Below are 21546 nucleotides of genomic sequence, written 5' to 3' on the forward strand. Positions count from 1 at the left end.
ACTGAAGGTGGCACAGATTCTGGGTTAAGAGAAGTTAACAGCTTTAATGCAAAACAAAATACCATAATATGGCATCTGTGGTTTTTGCTCATGGAACCTGTTTCATACACTCCCAGTGATCCCTGCTTTGACTGGAGGCATACAGAAAGAAAGACTTGTTTTGGCCTACCTCAGAAATACCTCTTCTCCCTCCCCTCATTCCCCCCACCGCCAACCACACCCAGGACTCTCAGACCCAGGGTTACAGGTTGATTGCATTAAATTCCAAGCAAATCCCCCCCTTTTTTCCCCCTTTGCCCAAAGTAAGTGGAGCATATAGAGTTACAGCTCTCAGAAAAGGCCTGGAAAGTAAATCGTGTGTGGCAAGAGCCAGGATCCCACAGCGGGGAGGATATAAATGGCCTGACTTCAGAGGCTCCAGGAACCCAGTTCCAGAGAAATTGACCCCAGTTGTAAAATAATCAGGTTACTGATAGCACCTGCCTGTATTTACAAGCCTTGGTCACAGGGAGAGTTTCCTATCCTGCCCAAAGAGCCACCATTTTGCTTGATGTGTGCTCTGTGCTCCACCTGCCAAGGCCCTGGGCCCCTCTACGTCCTGGGTGAGGGGTTTGTGTGCCAAGGAGGAAGGGTAACCCTATGGAGTCCTGGAATTGTAGAGCAGGAAGGTTCCGTAGAAATTCTAAGTCCTTATAGTTGAAGCTGGAAGGGACCTCAGGGAATATGTCTGACCCATTCATTTAATAGTAACTTGGGGGTTGGGAGAGTGTCTTGCTTGATACCACAGAGGTAGTCATTTGCACAGCCTGTATTCATACTCCAGTTCCTCTGATCTCCCCCCTCCCCACTGCTAATGTTGAGAACACGAGATCTGGGGCTCAGCATTCTGAGTTCAAATCCTGGTTCTCTGTGAGCTTGAGTAAAGCCCTTGACCTCTGTGGTCTTCCCTTTCCTCCTCTGGAGAGGGATTGGAGATCTCTACTGTCTCTTATTTTAAATTCTATCATCCGATGACTTGGGCTACAGGTGTCAAACTCACACTGTCAGCAAAACTGCCAATCAGCTAAAAATGTAATTGGGAAATGTTTTATAAAATAAATAAAAATATGCTACAACATAGAGAGTGTCAATTTGTGGTTTTCTAAGTGACCATGTGACCTGCAGGGATCTATTAATACTACTGACCCAGACCATTTGCCTCAATTTAAAGAGAAGGAAGCTGAAGCCCAGAGGGTGGAAAGCTATTGTTTCCCAGGTCACAATGAATTATTGGCAAAGCCAAGACCAGATCTCCAGGTGTCCCATGTCTTTGTCTTGGGCCCTTTCCATTATGTTGAGCTGTTTGAAAATTAGCAGAGACTAGGGACAGTTAGGTGACTCAGTGGATGTAGCACTGGGTCTGGAATTGGGAGGACTTGAGTTCAAATGTGACCTCGAATACTTCCTAGCTGTGTGACCTTGGGCAAATCACTTAACTCTGTGTGTGTGCCTGGCCCTTGTCCTTCTGTGTTCCAATTGTTACTAGGGCAGAAAGTAAGGGTTTAAAAAAAATGGAGCAGCGACTGAAATGCCCATGAATTTTGGACTGGAGATAAGGAGACAGGGAGGGTTTAGCTTCCTTCCCTTTCACCTTCCTGCCCCTGTGTCATGCTCAGAGTGAAATCCTGGTTCCAGTGGGAGGGAGGGTGCGTCCCTGCGACTGCACTCCTGGCTGGTGAGGAGTTCCTGAGCAGTTGGCCCCAGTGCTCTGTGACCCCAGTGTTAGTGGTTCAGGCCCTTTCCTTGTCAGAAAAGAAGGCGGTAGAGTTTTTATTGCCTGCCGGGCTCTGGAGACTGTTGGCTTTGGAATGCTGGAGGGCAGAAGGAGTGGGAGGGAGATGCCAGGCAGATGGCTCAGGGCAGCTGTTATCACATGCTGTTACCAGGTGTCCTATGAACTGAGGAGCTGGGGTTTGGGTGCTGGCTGGCACCTGGGAGATCAGTGAGAGTAACCCCAACATTTTACAAGCAAAGAAATTGGGGTCTCACATAGCAGATTTAAGTAATAGATCTGAGATGTGAACCCATTTTCTTAAATTCCAGATTCAGTGTTGTTCATCACACTCTACCGTGTGCTTCTTTAAGGGCCAAGGAAAGTGAGGGTGGGGGGTGAGAGGGGAAACCTCCCCATCATAATTTCCCTTTTCCCAGGGAAGCTTTGTGCTCAGGCCCAACCTCAGGATTGTACAATGGCCCCATAGGCTCTCAGAATCCAAGGGACTTTGTGCCTTCTCTTCCAAAACTCTGATTTTACAGATGAAAAAAAGCTGAGAAGTAAAGTGACTTGTCCAAGATCACAGAATTTGAAAGTAGTAGAGGCAGGATTAGAACCAGATCCTCTGACTCCCAGTCTAGTGCTTCCCACTGTGCCACTTAAAGGAAGAAGATTGACTTGAGGAGAAAGAGCTGAGAGGTAATTGATCGCCCTTTTATTTTCTAATGAAAGTTTCATTGAAGTTTGTTTACAAGAAAGAAGAAATTAGTGGAGCAGGTTCCCCTGAGAAAAAGGAGGAAAAAGAATTTAGGCCCCAACTTGTGAAGCTAGAACCTCAGAAGAACCTACTATAGCCTTGAATCATGGCCCCACAAAGGCCTGAAAGGTGGGCCCCCCTTTTCATTTGTGGAGCGGATTTTCTTTCTCTTTTCTCTGAGTTATTTATGGGTATGGAACAGTGCACTCGGATAATTACCTGAGCAATTAGCTGAGGTTGCCTCATTCTCAGGGTACCAGGGGGTGATGGGAGCCATGATTAGACTCACTACAATTTAAGTTTTTAGGTAAATACATGTGTATACATATATGTATATGTGCACATATACACATATGTGTAATCAATCTGATGAACTGATGCAGGCAGTTGCAGGGAAAATGGACTCTACATTAGAGGCACCTTTCTCAAACACTAAAAGCCTTTCATCCATTTTTACAAGAATTAATTAAACACTTTTTTTCAGGAACAATTTTAGATGCTAAGGATATAAAGACAAAAAAAAGAAAATAATCTCTGCCTTCAAGGAATGTATATTCCATTGTACAGGAAGTAGGCACAATATTGTCTTACAGGGTGTAGATGGGTTTGATCAAAATGTAATAGTAGAAAATGATTTTTAAGGATCAATAGCCTTTTGAGTCACAAGGGACCTCATTTTGCTGGTAAGGAAGCTGAGGCCAGGAAAAGGAAGTGGCTTGCCTAAGTTTATACAGGTAGCCAGCAGCAGAGCTGGGAGTTCCACTCCAGGTCCTCTGACTTGGAAACCGCTGCCCTCCTACATGAAAATCAACCCAATTCTGCTCAGGTCAGGCTGAGTATAAACTTCCTTGGCATAATGACACCTCGTGCAATTGAGAGCTAATAAGCAGAAGGGAAGTTATCTGCTGTTGTTAAAACATAAGCACACCCTAGCCCAGTATGAGTGTTGAGTAAAAAAAAATAAAATCTAACAATGGAAGCAGGAGAGGAAAACTAGCTTCCAAAAATCTTAGGTTAATAATTAAGGGAATTAAAATCCAGGTTCCATTTCTGTTTTCACCTCAGTGTTTCCTTTGGCTCCCACCCTTGGGTGTGTTGTTTGTGGCTCTGATCTCTAGTTTAAGTAGGTCCCTCAATTCCAGGGCCTCCAAGCCTTTGGAGGGGCACCTCTTGAATGATGTCCTATTTGTATTCTCCCTGGCAGTTTGACATAGCTTTTTTTTTTCTTCTTATAACCATTACCTTCTATCTACTATAAGTTCTAAAACAGAAAAATGGCAAGGGCTAGGCAATCAGAGTTAAGGGATTTGCCCAGGGTCACACAGGTAGGAAGTATTTTGGGTCAGATTTGAATCCAGGTCCTCCCTGCTCCAGGCCTGACTTTCTATCCACTGAGTCACGTAAGTGGCCTTTACCCAGCTTTCTTACAGCAGCACCATGAAGTAGAGAGTGGAAGCATCATCTTCATTTTACCAGGGGTGAAAATTGAGGTTCAGAGTCTGGGAGATAGAACTTAGGTACTGTGAATTGGAGGTTAGAAACCCTGAGTTTAAATCTTAACTTTTCTACTTACTAGTGTGGGGCCTGTGCAAGTCACAATTTCCCTGGTCCTCAATTTCCTTATTGGTCAGATTAAAGAGAGGGGCTCCTTGACCAATTTCAGGGTCCAAGCCAGTCCCACAAATCTGTGGCTTACCCAAGATCACAAGGCAGCCAGGATTGGGACCAGAACCCAAATCTACTCCTTCTGACATCCATACTTCATGGATTCCTCTGTTGTTTCCATACTTCATGGAAAGTTTTGAGGCAAAATCCCTTTGATTAGAGTTGGATATGGCATAGCATAGTAGAAGATTTGGACTTGGAAATCCTGGGTTTGTATACTAGCTATTATAATCCTGGCTAAACCAACAGATTTCTTTAGGCCTCAGTTTCCTTTTATTTTTATTTTACTTCATTTTTTTTAACCCTTACCTCCCGTCTTGGAATCAAGACTACTGTATATTGGTTCCACAGCAGAAGAGTAGTAAGGGCTAGGCAATGGGCAAACCTAGGAACTCCCAACTCTAGACCTGGCTCTCAATCCATTGAGCCACCCAGCTGCCCCTTCAGTTTCCTTTTAAGGGCTAGAGTTAGACAATACTATCACTAGAGTCCCTTGACAGAATGGGGCAGCTAGGGTAGCATGGTAGATAGAGTGCCAGGTTCAAATCTGGTTTCAGTTACTACCTAGCTGTGTGATCCTGGGGAAGTCACTTAACCTGATTTGCCTTAGTTTCCTTATCTGTAAAATGAGCTGTAGAAGGCAATGGCAAACCACTCCAGTATCTTTGCCAAGAAAACCCTAATTTGGATCACAAGTAGTTGGATTTGACTGAAATGACTAACCAGCAACCCTTGACAAATTTCAATCCTGTGGAGCCATTACTTTCTTGCTCAAAGTCCCAGGGTTAGTCAGACTCAGAGATGGGTCAGGTGCTGGACTCTTTTGATGTCAGGTCTGATGATATGGCTCCTTCGACTCTTATCACACCAGTGATTGAGGCAGATGGCTCTCTCCAGTAAATCCCTGCTGCAAAATCTCTTCCTGGGATCAGAATTGAAGACCTTGGGGACATACTGGGCTAAAACACCCATTCCTGGGAGAGATTTCAACTGGCACAAGGAAGGCATTGCTAGGAAGCTTGGCTGGCTGTACTACAATGCTGGGGGGTGTGGGAGTAGGGGACTGGGTTTTCACGTGACCCCATTTTGGAGAAAATTGTGCCAAGCAGATTGGATCCCTTAACTTGTAAGATTAAATCAATGCATTTTTAAAACTCCTGCATTTACAGGACAATTCTGTTCAGCCACTTCAGTAATTACCTATTGAGAATGGTGAAATGAAAAGCAACCCAGATTTGAGCTCTGGTCTTGACCTTGATACTTTACTTCCTGTTTTGGTCTTATCTCATGTGAAGTCCCTTCAGTTATGGGAACCTCAATTTCCACATCTGTAAAATGAGGATAATAGTCCTTGGACTACCTACCTCTCAGGGTCGTGGTGAGGGAAAGTACCTTCTGAACCCTAGAAACATGAACCACTATAATCGGTACTCCTTTGAACATGGGGGAAGTATAAGGTATGGTCCTTGCCCTCGAAGAGGAGACAAGAAGGCTGGGGCAAAGATAATAGTTTTGTGCTAGAGGATGTGGATAATTTAGAACTATGAATGAAAGCCTTGAATGCAAGGCCAAGGAGTGTATTGTAGGCACTGAGGAAGCTAGAGCTTAAGTAGAGTCTAGCCAGAGTGTCTTGCTTTCTAAAGCAACAACCATTATATCTCCCCTTCTCTCCTTCCCTCGAGAAATTCAATATGGACTACAAGAGAAGAAGGGATAGTTAGGGGAAACAATCCTCTTCTCTCTAACCTGGCTGCATAGGGAAGGCTTCCTGAAAGACGTAGAATCAAAAGCACATTTAAAAAGAGAGACAGGAAGTAGCCTGGATAGGAAGCAGAAGGTGGTTGTCAAGCCTTCCACCTCTTGGCCTGGTAAATTATTCCTACAGACTAAATCCAATGTTAAACTCTTCCGTGAAGTCTTCTGTAATGTCATACGTTGCCTCCTTCCCTCCCTCCGTTAGACTCTATTTCCCTAGAGTCTTGTGTCGTACTCCCTTTTTTACTTTTGCACCTCTCTGAAGCACATACGCAGCAGCATGGATTATAGTTTACTTTTGTTAGTGTCTCCTTCGTCTAAGTTCCATGAGGTCAGAGACTAATGCTCTAGCTAAACCATTGTATCTCTCCTAGCACTAAGAATCGGGCTCTGCACACAGTAGGTATTTAATAAATACTTCTTGGTTAATAGTGTATTCTGAAACTTCCCATTGTAAGGATTCTCAGTAATTCCAAAACATCCAGGAAAAATCTTCTTTGTAGCTCAGCATAAGCATCGCCTTTCAGCGCTAGGCTACACTGCTGAAAGATAACGTCCAGCATGACAACAACAGTGGGAATGGTGACTCACATTTCTGTACTGCCCCAAGGTTAATGAAGCCCTTAACCTCTCTATCACTCCTTTTTTTTTTTTAATCCTTACCCTTAGTCTCAATTCTAAGTAGAGCAGCAAGGGCTAGGCAATCTGAGTTAAGGGACTTGAACAGGGTCACACACTTAGGGTGTGTCTGAGGCCAGATTTGAACCCAGGACCTCCAGTCTCCACACCTGCCATTCTATCCACCAAGCCACCTAGCTGCTCCTCTCACTCTTTAAGGGGCTGGTAGCAGTGTCCCAATTTTACCATTACATGAAGGAAACAAGTACAGAATCATGGCATGACTGGTCCACGGTCATTCAGTAACTGTTGGCATTGGCAACTTTTGTGATTCCAAGTTTGGTGCTTTTTCTGCCTTTGGACTCACTTCTACTATAGTCACAAGGGCCAGCACAGTTTCCAGTTTGGGTTGGCTTGTGGGAGGTTACTCACTTTTTTATGGTCCCCAAAGGGACTCTCTTGGAAAACGACTTTTCTTTCAATAGAATATAAGCTACTTGAGGGCAGAGATTTTTTGATTTTTGTTGTTTTTATCTTTTGTGTCCCCCACGATTTGTACTCAATGAGTGCTTAATACACACTTTGGCTGAGTTGGATTGAACTGGAAATTCCTAGTATCTTAGCATGCACTAGTAGAAAGGGACTCAAGAGACCTTGGGTTTAATTCCCAGCTCTTTACCTGCTGCCTCTGTCGGGGCATTCCTTAAAGGAGTCTGGCTACTACTCTCCAAGGATCCTTGCAGCTCCAGATTCTCAGAGTTTTTGTGCTGCCTAGCACCATGCACATAGTAGGCTCTTCAGAAATGTTGGTTTATGTAACAGGAACCATGGCCTCTACAGCAGCTCCTTTCAGAAACACTTTGTAAAAGGTCCTCCTTGGGTGAATCGGAGCTTCTCCAGCACAAGATGGAAGGGCTTGAGACTACTAGGGAGAAATAGCAGTGAATAGTATGAAGAAAAGGCAGCCATCCTCATGGATTCTCCTAATTTGGGGATCAAGAGATAATTCAGGCATGGTGATGAGCACAGAGGGAAGGAGCTGGCAGGGTGTGTGTGTGTGTGTGTGTGTGTGTGTGTGTGTGTGTGTGTGTACACACTTTATTATTCAAAGCTAGGTCAGGGTCTTACTCCTTGGAGCAGCTGAACAGTGTGTTCACTTGAGGGCTGGGCCAAAAGGGTGAAATAAGAGTGCTTGAGTATGACTAGAAGTCTGAAAGGAGCATAATGATTTCAGAGAACATTTTCATGAAAGGGCAGCATGTTCACTTTCGGGGAAGAGTTGTTCTTTGGGGGAGAGTCTGAGTTTGTGCGGTTGAGAGATTCACTAGAAAGACTGGGGGGGGAGGGAGAGGGAAAGGGGGGAAGGGAGTATCTATTCTAGACTCTTTCCTGGGGTTGTACAACAATCATATATTCCTAGTCTCTTAGCACATACTAGTAGAAAGGGAATCTAGAGACCTTGGTTTAATTCCCAGCTCGGTGAGTCAAAGATCATAGGATTTAGGTTTGAATGGAATTTGACTTTACTTTCAGTAGAATATAAGCTCCTTGAAGGCAGGAACTATTTCGTTTTTTTGTTTGTTTTTGTCTTGTGAGATCTAGAAGAACCTCAAATCCAGTCTATATATTTTTAAAGAAACTGAGGCCCAAAGAGGAAAAGAACTTAATCCTAAACCACAGAGGTAGTCAGCAGAACTGATACTTGAAACCAAGTAATCTGAGTCCAGCTAAGACATAGCTTAGAGGCAGGTAGGTGACTCAATGGATAGAACACTGGTCCTGGAATCAGGAAAACCTGAATTCAAATCTAGCCTCAGACAGGCAACCCTAAGCAAGTCATTTAAACCTATTTACCTTAATCCAACTGCAGAAGGAAATAGCAAACCACTACAATATCTGTCAAGAAAACCCCATGGACAGCTAGAGGCAGCTAGTAGATAGCTCAGTGGGTAAAGCCCTGGTCCTGGAGTCCAGAAGACTTGAATTCAAACGTGCCCTCATATACTTACTAGCTATGTTAGCCCAGGCAAATCACTTAACCTCTGTTTGCCTCAATCCATTGCAGAAGGAAATGGCAAATCACTCTTTCTCTTTGGCAAGAAAACCCCCATGGACCATACCATCCATGGGGTCATGAAGAGTCAGACAAAACTGAAAGACAATCCATGTCCAAATCTAGTGGTTCTCCCCACCACCAACCACCACCACCATTTTACTATGTACAGGCAAGTCACTCAAGCTCTCAGCCTCAATTTTCCCATCTATAAAATGAGGGAGTTGGAGGAGACCATCTCTGCATTTCTTACCAAGCCTAATGAATGAATAGGATGGGATTTGAATGGGAGTTGAATCAATAATACAATTCCCTCCAAGGACTGAGCCATCCAGGGAAAGAGTAAGTCTTGCTCTTCCTCCTCACTTACCTCTCCCTCCTTTGTGCCTGCCATCAAGAAGGGGATAAAGGAAAGTTCAGATCAGTTTTTTAAGATGTTTAGTAACTGTTAAAAAAAAAAGTGCCTGACTGATTCAGCCTCTGTGTGAAGTGACTGTCCATGGGAACACAGTTGGTATTAATTGTATCTTTTTCACTAGTGGAGGGACATGTAGCCAGGCTCTCTGAGTATGGAGAAACTCCAAAAATGCCGAGGTTCCCCATATCCACCCAACATTCTGTTGATGGCTTTGAAACCTCCTGTTTTATTTTTCAAAGAAGATGGCCTGGAAGGAAAATCCTTCTTCTAGGATAAGGAATTGGGGCTCAGTAGCTTTCTTCCTAGGGTTTTTCAGACAGGAATGGCGTAGTTATGGTAAAGAGAGAGCTCTGGGATTTGAATTTGAAATTAGAAAGATCTGGGGAGGTTTTGAGTCCTAGTTCACTGCTAATTCATTGTTACCTGTGTGACTTTGGGTAAAGCACTTAACCTCTCTGGGCCTCTGAACCTATGTCTGCAAAATAAAGGGGTTAGTTAAGGCCTCTTTTTGTTCCAAATCCCATGTTCTACAGTCTTGTGCTTTTGGTAGCTGCTCACTAGTTGGGACCTAATGCCCAGAAAGAGGCCATAACATTTGATCTTCTCCAGAAAGCTCCCTGTTACTACTGCATGTCTACAAGGATGGATCCAGGAGGCTCTTCTCACCTCCCTGGCCTCTTTGCAGACCCTCTGTTTTTGTTCAGCTGGGAGCCAACCACCCCCTTCCTTTCTTTAAAATTCTGTGGCTGACCTCTTTGGCTCTGGAAGCTATCCAAGAGCTGTATCTCAGAAACCCAGGAAAGGTTAGGAAGGAGGAAGAGAGAAATGTCTTTTTGGCTGGGGGAGTGGGAGAAAGGAATTCCATCTATGCTGCATGGGAGTTGGCGGTGTGTCGCCAAGCGTGGTTTGCAATGGCTCTCCACGCAGCTGCTGGCAGCCCAAGGGACCCAGGCAACCTCAGGACTCCCAACCCTGCGGAGGCTCTCTGCATCCTGTTTCCTTAGCCCAGAGCCCAAGTTAAGCCTTCTTCCCGAGGCTGGGTGGGGAGGCAGGGTGGTGCTTGTTTACAGGGCTTGCTTCAGGCTTGGTGTTGACTCCAGGCTCTGAAGGGTAAGAGCCAGAGTCCTGCCATCCGCCTCTCCAGGATGTGAATCCTTGTAATTGTCCTCAATTACAGGCAGGGCTGTTCCTCAGCTCTGTCTTCAAACAGGAAACAGAACACCGGTCACTTCTTTGGGGGAAATGTTATCCAGCATGGCTCCTGCCACCAGATGATCTGGGGGGTGATGGTGGCTTGGGTAGTGCCTGTCCCCCACAATGTCTGTGGCCCCTAGTTTGGCCCAGGAGGCTGTCTTGGGGTGAGGATAGTATATGAGGAGTAATTTCAGTCTTCCCTCTGTAACGCTCTTTGTTCTTTTATTATTATTATTACCCCCAGGATGAGACTTCCGTGAGCAGCGAGGATTTTGATATGAATGACTCCACATGGATGTCAGCTGATCAGCATCTAAGCTCCAGCTTGAGCCCCAGCCAGGACGAGAGGATGCGGAGCCCACAGAACCTCCCTAGCCAGGAGGACGGTGAGTGCCTGCTTCCCTTGCTGGGGCCCCTTGGGTGGTGGCGTGGGGGCAGGAGGAGAGTCTGGACTCTTCAGTTGACATTAAGATCTGAGATTATGAAGTCTGCTCTGTTGGTAGGGTTTGTCTGTGTGCGCCAAGCAATTTCTAGCCCAGCCTGCCATGTGGAGGGATTTCTTCAAGGCTAAGAAATGGGGGTAGGGCAGCTTCTGAATCCATAGGTCACAGCAGGCAAACTGCCTGTAGACTTGCCTGAGAAGCTGCTTGGTAGGATGAGAAGAGAGCTGGACTGGGACCAGCGAGTCCTGGGTGCTAGTCCTGACTCTGCTCTTACCTAGCTGTATGACCTTGATCAAATTGCTCTCCCCTCTCCAGGCTTTGGCTCCTCCTTCTTTAAAATAAGGGAATATGGTTCCTCTAAGTTCTTATGATATATTCTATTATCTTCTCTTGCCCAATTTGGCTGTTATGTCACAGCAGGGAAAACAAGCTGGTGGCTTTTCCCTAAATACAGGGAAGATGGGGAGGGGGGAAGGTCTGGAATTGTTTTGGTCTTTGTAGTGAATAATTGGGCTCCAGAAAAGACAAAGTCAAGTGGCAGGGGTTTCAGTGTCCTTAGCCTAGCCAGGGAATATTGAGAGCTTAGGAAATCCAGACACCCTTTTAAATCCTGAAGAGTGAACCAGGAGTCACCAGGAATATACCTAAATCCTGGCTTCTAATCCTTCTAGAAGGAAAAACCTCCCAATGATTAGAGCTATCCAAAATGGATAAGGGGATGTCTCGGGAGGCAGGGGATTACTGATTCCATTGAACAGACCTTTAATCAATTTTTAAATAAAAATTTAATAAATAGATACAAGCATTGTACTCTATGTGGAGGATATGAAGATGAAAAATGACATAGCCTTTGCTTAGTCTAATAAGAGAGATGGCATATATAGAAAAAAAAAAGTGTTACACAGTCAAAAGTGAAAGGGTGGAGGCAAAGGAGAGGTCTGGACAGTGTCTCCTAGCCAAATGTGAAATGAGAGAGAACCATCTTACCTGGAGGGCTGAGGGAAGTCTTGTGTGGAAGTGACATCTGAGGAGGGAAGCCTTGTGGGAATAGAAGGGTTTCGATATGAAGAGATGAGGAGGAATCAAATGCATTCCAGGTGGGTGGGATGGCTTGTACTAAGGCAATGAAGGAGGGAGATACAGGACCAGATGAGAGAACAGATCCCAGTTGTTTGACAGGAGCAGTAAGTGAAAAGAGACTGAAAAGACAAGTTAGAGCCCGATTAGATGGGACTTTGCAATGCCTGGCTTTAGAGTTTATATTTTATCCATATTGGAATAGAGAAGACCAATAGGATGAAGGCCAAGTTAAACAATCTTGGGTAGGTTTTTGTGATGATAATGCTGTGATTTGGGCCCAGGCCCAGATGAAAGGGAATCAATCACTCTTCTTTCTTCTAAGGTTTCTCTTTTATCTTCTCCCTGCACACCCACCACCCCCAAGCTGCAGTCAGTAGCAGTGAAGCATTCCTTCGTCCATTAAACATATTAAGCACCTTCTGTGTACAAGTCTCCAGGTTCTTTACCAGGAAAGAGTCAAAGTTTACACAAAATGTGATACCTGCCCTCATAGAACCTGCAGACTGGCAAGGAGATAAGATCTCCACACATATAACTCTAAAACACAATAAATGCATTAGAGTGGTACAAAAATAGTTTTATGAGGTTTAAGGGGAAGATCATTATTGAAATAAGGATCAGGGAAAGCTTCTTGAAAGTGGAGTTTGAGTTGTCCTGTAAAGACAACAGGAATAGATAGGGAGATTGGGCAAGAGAACTGGAAGGTAAGGAGAATAGCACAGGTAACAGAGAAGTGGGGAACTGCTAGCATCTAATATTAGGCACATATTCAGGTGTGATCATTTTAAGAGGTGTTTTTGTTTAATCATTTTTATTTATTAGTAGGGAGAATTAATTCTATGGGGATGGATAGGAGGAATGAAGTGGGACCAGAAATGATTGTGATCTTAAACACAAAAGGTATCCATAAAGTTAAAGGGAAACAATAAAGAAGATCTGTTGGGAGGATGGTAGCAACAAGTATTGAGAGGATGGTAAAGGAAGCTTATTGCTAAGATCTTGGAGGTTGAGGTTTTCAGGGCCAGAAAAAGCCTTCCTCTGGGTCAGCTTTGTCAGAGGTCCTTAAACCGAGGCCCATCACCTGGGATTGGAAAAAAGATTTTTGATGGCCATATTTCAATAAAATTGGGATTTTTGGAATCCTATGTTTTTATGCATTTAAAAACATTCTGAAGGGTCTATAGACTTCATCAGATTGCTAAAGGGACCTATGACATGCCTACCCCTTATTTTACAGATGAGAAACCCCAAGACCCAGAGAACTATGAAGTGACCTCTCTCAGGTTGCACAAAGTAATTTTCAGAACCAAGATTTTTTTGTTTTAAACCCTTACCTTCTGTCTTAGTATAAGTTCTAAAGAGGCAAGGGTTTGGCAAACTAGGTTAAATGACTTGCTCAGGGTCAGTATGAATCCAAATTTAAACCCAGGACCTCAACTCCAGTCCTGGTACTCTATCTACTGTGCCACCCAGCTGTTCCTGGCACCAAGATTTGAACCTGTATCCTCTATCTCCGAATCTAGGTCTTCTCTCCAGTATACTCTGATCCTCCCATGGGGCACTGTCATCTGATGCCTCTGGGCACCTTTAGACCTCTCAAGGGCCTGACCAGGACTATGGGAAACAGCAGAGAAGCATTCATTCATCTGGAGAGTCTCCCTGGCAGGTCCACATTGGCAGAGCTAGTGTCAGAAGTGAGTTCCTGAGGCAGCTCAGAAAAGCCCCAGCTTTAGATCTCCCACACAGGGCTCACTCGTACCCGGGGGAGACACTGGGTTGCTGTGCTTTGAGGGTTTGGCATCTGGAGAAAGCTTTGAGAAGACCCAGGATGTGGGGGTTGTAGCCAAAGCATCTGGGGTCATGGTACACTCCAGCATTGCTTTTGATCTGTGAGCAAGAGATGGGATATGTATTAGGCAGCAAGGGGTGAAGAGCTCAGCCCCAGGCTCCAGCAGGGACCTGGGGGTGTTGAGCAGGTAATTAGGAAGGGTTGAAGGTCAGAGGCCCGGAATGTGGGAGGAGGCACCGGGCCTAAAAAGGGGTGTAATGTTAACTCTGTGAAATGTGTTAGCTTTAAAAAGTAAATAAGGGGTAGATGTCTTGGAGTTTGGGTCAAAGTTCATCTCCATGGCAGACTTGGTGCTGTTTGACTCTTGGGCTGTTTTTCTCGGAAGTTTGAATCCCTCTTTGTCTCAAGAAGCTGTGGCCCAGAGGCAGCTGGAAATGACCAGGCCAGGCCAGCCTGGAGAGGGTCTGGTGGGTGTTTCTCTGAGGAGCGGGGCTAGAATTAGAGAGAGCTGCCCTGCACTGAAGGGAAGAAAGGGCTTTTGTGCCTACCCCGGCCATGGGCCTCGGCCTTGCCGTGAGGGGCTCCCACAGTCTGAAACAGCTGGGTGCCCTGCGGGGGCCGGAAGTCCGTGCCATCAAAAAGAAAACCACATTGGGGGAGCTGTGCTTCATGACAAGAGCCTTGGGTCGGCCCAGGTTCTGGATTCAAGTTCTACTTCTTAACACTAACTAGCTGTGTAACCTTAGATGAATCCTCTCAGAATTTTCCTTTTCTGTAAAATGGGAATGAGGCTTGTACTCCATCCTGCATGGAGTTGCTTAGCTAACCGGAGAGAGCCATACATAGAGTTTATCATCCCTCCCACTGCTGTCACCTGCTCTGGACAGGCTTATCAATATCCTGAGTCCTCACCATCCAAGGTAGTTGGAGGGCTGAGTTTGTCTCTGTGTGATCCCTCTTCACCACCATTAGATTTCTCAAGATTTCTCACATTTGGAAGATTTCTATTCCCTAGTCCAGAGAGAGGAACCGCTTGACCATGGGGCTCTGATGGGGGGGAGGGACAACAAAAAGGAAAGAATGAGAACCTTAAAAATGGATTACATCTTAGAAAGTTCCCCCAAATATTAGCTTGCAATTTTCTAGTGGTTGAAAGTTTACTAAAGAATTACTACACCCATTTTCCCAAAGGGAAAACTGAAGCCTGAAGAGACTTTAACCGACTTATAATTTCTAGAGTACTTTAAGGTTGGCAAAGCACTTTCCTCAGGATAACCCTATAAAAGGAGTTAATACAAACATTATTATCCCCATTTCCTAGGTGAAGACACTGAGGTTCACTCAGAGAAGTTGAATGACTTTCCTAGAGTCACACAACTAATTGGTACAGCCAGTTAGTGAGTGCTCTTTCCACCACTCCAACCATACCACCTCCCATGTTGTTATTACATCACTTATGTCAAGGACCTGTGAATTCATTGGCTCAGGAACTCCCTATTCCCTCTGCTGACATAGATCACAACCCGTCCATGACTTCTTATCTTGGAACTGCCTGGGGCTCAGGAGGATGAAGGACTTGCCTGTGGTTACACAGCTAATAACATCAGAGTACATTTGGAACCTGGTCTTCCTTGACTCCACATCTGGCATTCTGCTCGCTGTTTATGCTGTCTCTAGAATTATTTACAAACACAATTATCAATCACCTTTTTTGGAAGAATTTAATTTTTACAAAAAATAAACCTTTACCCTCTTCTTACATCTACAGAATATCGGTTCCAAGGTGGAAGAGGAGTAAGGGCTAGGCAATGGGAACGTTAAGAGACTTTCTCAGGATCACACAGCTAGGAAGTGTCTGAGATCAAATTTGAACCCAGAACCTCCCATCCCTGGGCCTGGCACTCTATCCACTGAACCCCTGAGGCTGCCCGCCCCTGCTATTTAATATTAATACTAACTCCTTTGGTTGTTTTCATTTCCCTCAGCTCAGTGAAACTGATCCTCTTAGGCCAAGGGAATCACTAGCAGGTCTAACCTTTCCTCTCTTCCTGGTCACCTGGACCAGGGAATAAAAATCTCCAGCCCTTGGCCCCACTCTCTGGCTTTGAGAGGAGTCCCTGCCATCAGTCTCCGAGGAACTGACTGTCCATTGTACCCCCTGCCTCCTCCCTTCTTGTCTAGCCCTCTGCTGTGGAGGGGAGGGCAGCCTGGGACTGACTGGCTAAAAGGACGGGGTTGTTTATGGGGGCAGGCAGGCAGATAAGTCTCGGCAAAGGGAGAGAGGAAGGAGAAGCTGGGTAGATGACATTTACTGCTTGACAATCAATTTAGTTATTTAATCTGAAAACTCTGGAGGCTGCAGAGTGATCTGTTCAGGGGAAAAGGAGGATTGAGTCTGAGCACAGGCTCAGTCTCTATTAGCAAGAGCACTGAATTGGAAGGCTACAGTCCTCAGTTCAAATCCTGGCCAGACCTCACCCTCTGTGGCACGTTAGGAAATTTATTTAACATCTCTGGACCTTTCTTTGTGAAAAGAGAGGGGTGGGCCACATCCCCAAGAGTCCTCCCAGCCCAGAGTTGTCCATTTTTCTGAACTGTGCCACTCAGAAAATCCAGTGGCACAAGCTTTCCTCATGCTGTCCTGCCCACCTACTTTTTAAGCCATCCATCCCTCTGCCCTGCCGGAACCAGCCTGCCCTGCTGGATTTGGATTATAAGCAGGGACCCTGGGGTATATCAGGAGTTACTAATCTAGTAAAACTTCCAAACTTCAGGCACATAGATCCCACTTCATAATTGTGTATAGTGTGCTGACACTCCTCCCCCCTCCCCCCCTTCATGTGGGGGAACCCTTTAGAAAGGGAGCATGCCCTAGCCCCATGGTCCACAGGTTGGGACTTTACCAGGTCTTCCCTCTTGGTTTGTAGATTCAAGGACCGCTGTGGGAGGCAGCTTGGTATCTTAGTAGGTAGAAGGAAGAATTGAGCTGGAATCCTGCCTCAGACACTTACTAGCTGTTCGACTCTGGACAAGTCATTTCCCCTCATTCAACAAGCATCCATTGTAAATATATTTTTATTGAATGCTTTTGTTTTTACATCTCTGAGACTCCTCTTTGCATCTATTCTCTTCCCACTCCCAGAGAGATACTTTTTATAATGAAGAATTTTTAAAGGGGGAGGGGAAGAGTGTTGGGGGGAAATAAAACTAATCAGTATGTTGCAAAAAATCTGATATATATATATATGTACATATATATATATATTATATAGTGTTCTACATCCTTGGACTCTCACCTCCAACTACTTGCAAAGGGGAAAAAGGAAGTATTTTTGCAAATTTCTTTTTTTGGGTTGTCAAGTCACTTAATCTCATTCAGCCTTTGTTTCCCCATATATTAAATTGATATCTTAAAGAGTTTTTAAGTGAATTACATGATCTAGCCTAAGTAGAGTTCTTTACCATCCTTAAAGTGTGAGATATATGTTAGCTGCTGCTGCTGTTCTCATCACCACAATGAGGCAATGTGGCTCAGGACAAACAAATTGGATTGAGTTTGGTGTTCTAGAGAAGTCTGTGTGATGAGGTGCCAAGAAGGTTGGATTTGAAGTCAGGAAACCTGGGTCCAAACCCTGCCAGCTCTTCTGCTTGCTAATAGTGTGACCTTGAACATGACATTTTCCTTTCCTGGACTTCAGTTTCTTCATCTATAAAATGGGGATGACAATATCCATGTAATCTCACAGGATTGTCATGAGAAAAGTACTTTGTGAATTAAAAAAAAAAATCCAACAACTATAGAAATGGGAGCTAACACCTAGACACAAATGACAGGAATGGATGCAGTGGTCATGTAGAAGCAAGCGCTGATACCCATGAAATATAAAGAGAATTAGTCTACTGGGGAGATCCTCTCTGGAGGTTTTTTGGGAAGACCCTGCACAAGAATCACACATAAGGAAATAGTATGGATGGGCAGCCTATGTGTACCAATGCAAGGATTCAAACTGTAATCATGGATCCATCAAAGCAAATCATAATAATAACTTATTTAAACAAACATAATAAATAATAAAACTATAATAATAAACAAAAATTTAAAAATAATAAATATTTATATAATACCTTGAAGCTTATACTTTGTGTTATTATCTGTGAGTGTCATTATCCCCATTTTACAGAAGATTGTTAGAAAAGCAGTGAAATGACTTGCCCATGGTCTTAGAACTAGTAAAGAGTGTGAGAGGGATTTGTAACCAGGTCTACCTGGCTCTGAGTTGAGCATTTTAGACATTATTAATTCCTATGCTGCCTCTGTAGAATTTCTTAGTTCCGTCTTACTTGTTTGGTGACAATAAGACAACCAAATGGGAGAATTTGAACTGCCCTGGAGAGAAGGAGACTGCAGTTAACCCTTCCACATCATGACTTTCTTCATCATGCTTTTGACATATCACAGATCAGCATAAAAAAATTAAACAGGAATTTTGGAGGAGTTTTGTAAACATTGAAGATGACCCATAAAGGATAACAGATGACCCAAAAAGTTTAGAAACTCAGAAATGCATACTTAACCCAAAATTTACAATAAAGTACTATAAACCCCCCTCACAAAAGAAAAAGAAAAAAAATTCAGACTTCTTTGGTACAAAGGGAAGGGCAGAAATTGCAGGGAGTTCCTTCCCCTAACCCTGTGATGTGGAAGGGAATAGCTTTACAATGTACCCATCTTCTTGATGAGAAAACAAACATCTGAAAATTTATGACTCCTTAAGACAAGATGAAGTAAGGAACTCTAGGACATGGAACAAATCGGTAACAAGGAAAAGATTTAAAATCCAGTCCCAGTGATTCCAAGGAGAAGGCTTTGCCCTTTGAATCAATGATTGTCAAATATAGACATATATGGGGCTGGCTGTGGTCTCTGTTTAGCCAAGCTCAACAAAATCGTTCTCCAGAGTATACCTGCTGTCTGTGATCCTGTTCCTTCTGAATGAATGCCTGATGGTAGCCTGGGTAGGTGGGTCTGCAGTACTAAAAAAGATTAGGAAGGAAGCATATAGAGTTCTTCTTACTCTCCTTCCTCCCAAGCATGTAATTGGACTGTATCTTTGGGACAGAAGAGGCATCAAATCTTGGACTTGAGGGCTGTGAGTTCTGATCTTAGTTTTGCCTTTTCCTAGCTGTCTGACTAAGCAAGAGGCTTTCTCTGCATAGCCTCAGTTCTTGACTTTGTGAAATGGGAATAACTAACTATCCCAGCACTCCTCGTGTCATTATTGTAGGGACGGTGCTTTGTGAAACTTGAAAGTGCTATTAAAAAAGGATTTAATGGCTTCCTATAACTTCCTTGGGAACCCTTACTCTGGAATACATTGTTCACCATGGACTCCTCCTCCTGTTCACCTTGCTGAGTTGTTTGTGAATGTGGGATAATCTCCAGATAAAGCTCTCCCAATCCCTTTCTCAGACTCGATGATCCCTTTTGTGTCTATTTGTGAATGTCTGCCTATACACACCATTCATACAGATCATATAACCCTCCTGCTTCTGTCTGTTGACATCCTACCCATCCTTTAAGATCCAGCTTTCAGATGCCACTTCTTCCAGGAAACCTTTCATGATTTCTTCTTCTTTCCCTCTACCCTAAACTGGGAGCGATTTCTTCTTCCTCATCTCATCACAATAGTTTCTCCCATTTCAGAACCTTTTTTATATCCAAGGGTTTGTTGTGACAGATATCAACCCACATCTTAGGAGATTCTACTTCTGGAGGAGAGAAGAGGCAGTGTCCTGGGGAAGTTTAGATTCCCAAGAGGTACAAAGTTCTTCTAGACCCCCAAGCTGCAGTGCCACAAAGATGGGGATGTGGGGAGGACACCCTCCCTTCTATTTCCCTTTGGGTGTTATTCACCAGACCTCCTCTCTCAGCAGCTTCCGCACCGGAAAATGTGAGGTCCTGCTTCCCAAAAGGATGACTGGGGGAGGGGAGAGGATGTTACTCACCTCCAAAGTTGTTTGACAGGAAGTCAGAGCCTTAGCAGAGATCAGAGGAAAACTCTAGGGCTAACTTAATTCCCCAGGAAGGGAAGAAATGTCTCAGGTGGCTTAGCTGGGCATGCTGGGTGCTGTCAGACTTGCCATATTTAGGGTGTCTTAGGGGCCTTTTACTGGGATCTTTTTGACCTGGCTTGGGGTTTGGCATCCTTCCATCCTCTGCAAGGATGTTATGGGATAGGGATGAAATATGCAGATTCTGTTGAAATCCAGTTTTTCTTTGGATTTTAACTTTTTTTCCCCCAAAATCTTTTTATCGATTTCTTTTGTTTACATATAAGTCACTTCTGGAAGAAAAAAAAAAGACACTTACTCTTCTTCCCCTTCCTCACCAAATTAAATTTCTCCAAAACAAAACAACGAAGCAAAAACACCAGGGTACAGTAACCCCCTCAGATAAGGTAGACCCCACTGTGGCCCAGTAGCCTCCCACCTCTCTGCCAGTAGCATAGTTCTCATTGGCTTTTCAGTTGCCAGAATCTGACCTCATTTTGCTCACCTTTTCATTCACATGGTTGTAGTTGTGTGGATTCTTTTTTTGACTCCTTTTATTTCATTCTGCATCAGTTATATCAGTCTACTCCAAGGGTTCTTTTTCTTAGGGACATAACCAGAGCCACTTCCTGCTCAGGGTCAAAAAGTTTTTTTCCATTAGCTTGAAGCCAATATGGACCAGAACATTCAAGATGTCAACCTCTCTCAAATAGAAACAGGGCCACTAATCCTTACATTCAGGTCCCTAAGAGCTACATATTGACTTATTTTTCAAATGTAATGTTATCTATGATTTAGTGTATTTTTATTTGTTTTATTAGCTTTCCCCCAAGTCTATTTAGATTTGGTTTGGCTTCACTCAGGAGTGTTGTGTTTGAATCCCCTGGACTAGAATGCCTCTAAATTTGGAGGAAGAGCTCCTATAGTTATATCCCAAATCTCCTACTGACTAGTTTTATTAACTCTGGCGAATCCCTTACTGACTGTGGGACTCAGTTTCTGACTAGATGGTATCAAAGTTTCCTTCAAGATTTAAAATGCTGTGAGCTTTTCTTCAACTGTGATTTCTCCTATTTGGCAGCCATATTTGCTATCTGCTACTGTGGGGATTTTAAGTTTAACCAAAGAAAATAAGAGCCTAATCCTGGATTCTAGTTTTGAAGTTAACTTTTATTTATTTCTGTTAATATTTTTAAAAAATTAATATATTTTACAGTATCTGGATTTACATAGTACTTTGGGGTTTTCAAAGTGATTCACATACATTAATTAGAGATTTCCAGTGACTCCTATTTTACAGATGAATAAGCTGAGGCTCAGAGCAGTTGGCTCACTTCTGGAAAAAGAGCTAGTAAGGGTAGAGTGTGAGATTAGTAAATGTAGTGGTTTGTTCTTCCTAAAAATCCATTCACACTCTTTTCTTTGGGACCTCACAGTTTACACATTGTCTTCATATATGATTGTCTTTTTGATCCATAGAACAGTCCTTTGACCAGCAGGCAGTTATTATCTCTATTTGACAGATGGGGAAACAGAAAATCAAAGTAGTGAATGTCTCACCCATGATCACACAGCTAGTAAAGGACTCTGTTAGAATTTCTCCTTGGGATGTCTGCTTCCCATTCCAATGTTCTTTGTGCTATCATAGTAACGAGAGACAGCGTTGCTTCATATGTGTCCTCTCATTTTATCTTCATAAGAACTTTGTGAAGGTAGATGCTGCTATTGTCCCATTCTGAAGGTGAAAGCATGGAGGCTTACTGAGGTGGAAAGACTTGCCCAGGGTCAAATAGCTAATGAGTACTTCAGGTGGGCTTTTTTTTTTTAACCTTACCTTCTGTCTTAGAATCAATATTGATTATCAGTTCCAACTCAGAAGAGCAGTAAGGGCTAGGCAATTGGGATTAAGTGACTTGCCCAGGGTCACACAGCTAAGAAGTATCTGAGCCCAGATTTGAACTTAAGTCCTC

The 21546-nt window shown here is 43.8% G+C and overlaps 1 protein-coding gene across 3 annotated transcripts in view; it reads left to right on the forward strand.

The window, feature by feature from the left end:
* Window positions 1-21546, forward strand: part of NOL4L (nucleolar protein 4 like) — a 223512-nt gene that overhangs the window by 139368 nt on the left and 62598 nt on the right. For 2 of the 3 annotated variants that reach the window (XM_001362708.4, XM_056811958.1), the window contains one exon: window positions 10458-10599. In XM_001362708.4, coding sequence (XP_001362745.2) covers window positions 10458-10599 — 142 coding nt within the window. Of the gene's footprint in view, window positions 1-9571; window positions 10130-10457; window positions 10600-21546 lie in introns of those variants that run through there. The other variant, XM_016432116.2, reaches the window with a different exon arrangement.

The sequence above is a fragment of the Monodelphis domestica genome, chromosome 1 (assembly GCF_027887165.1).
Source record: "Monodelphis domestica isolate mMonDom1 chromosome 1, mMonDom1.pri, whole genome shotgun sequence".
Classification (NCBI taxonomy): Eukaryota; Metazoa; Chordata; class Mammalia; order Didelphimorphia; family Didelphidae; genus Monodelphis; species Monodelphis domestica.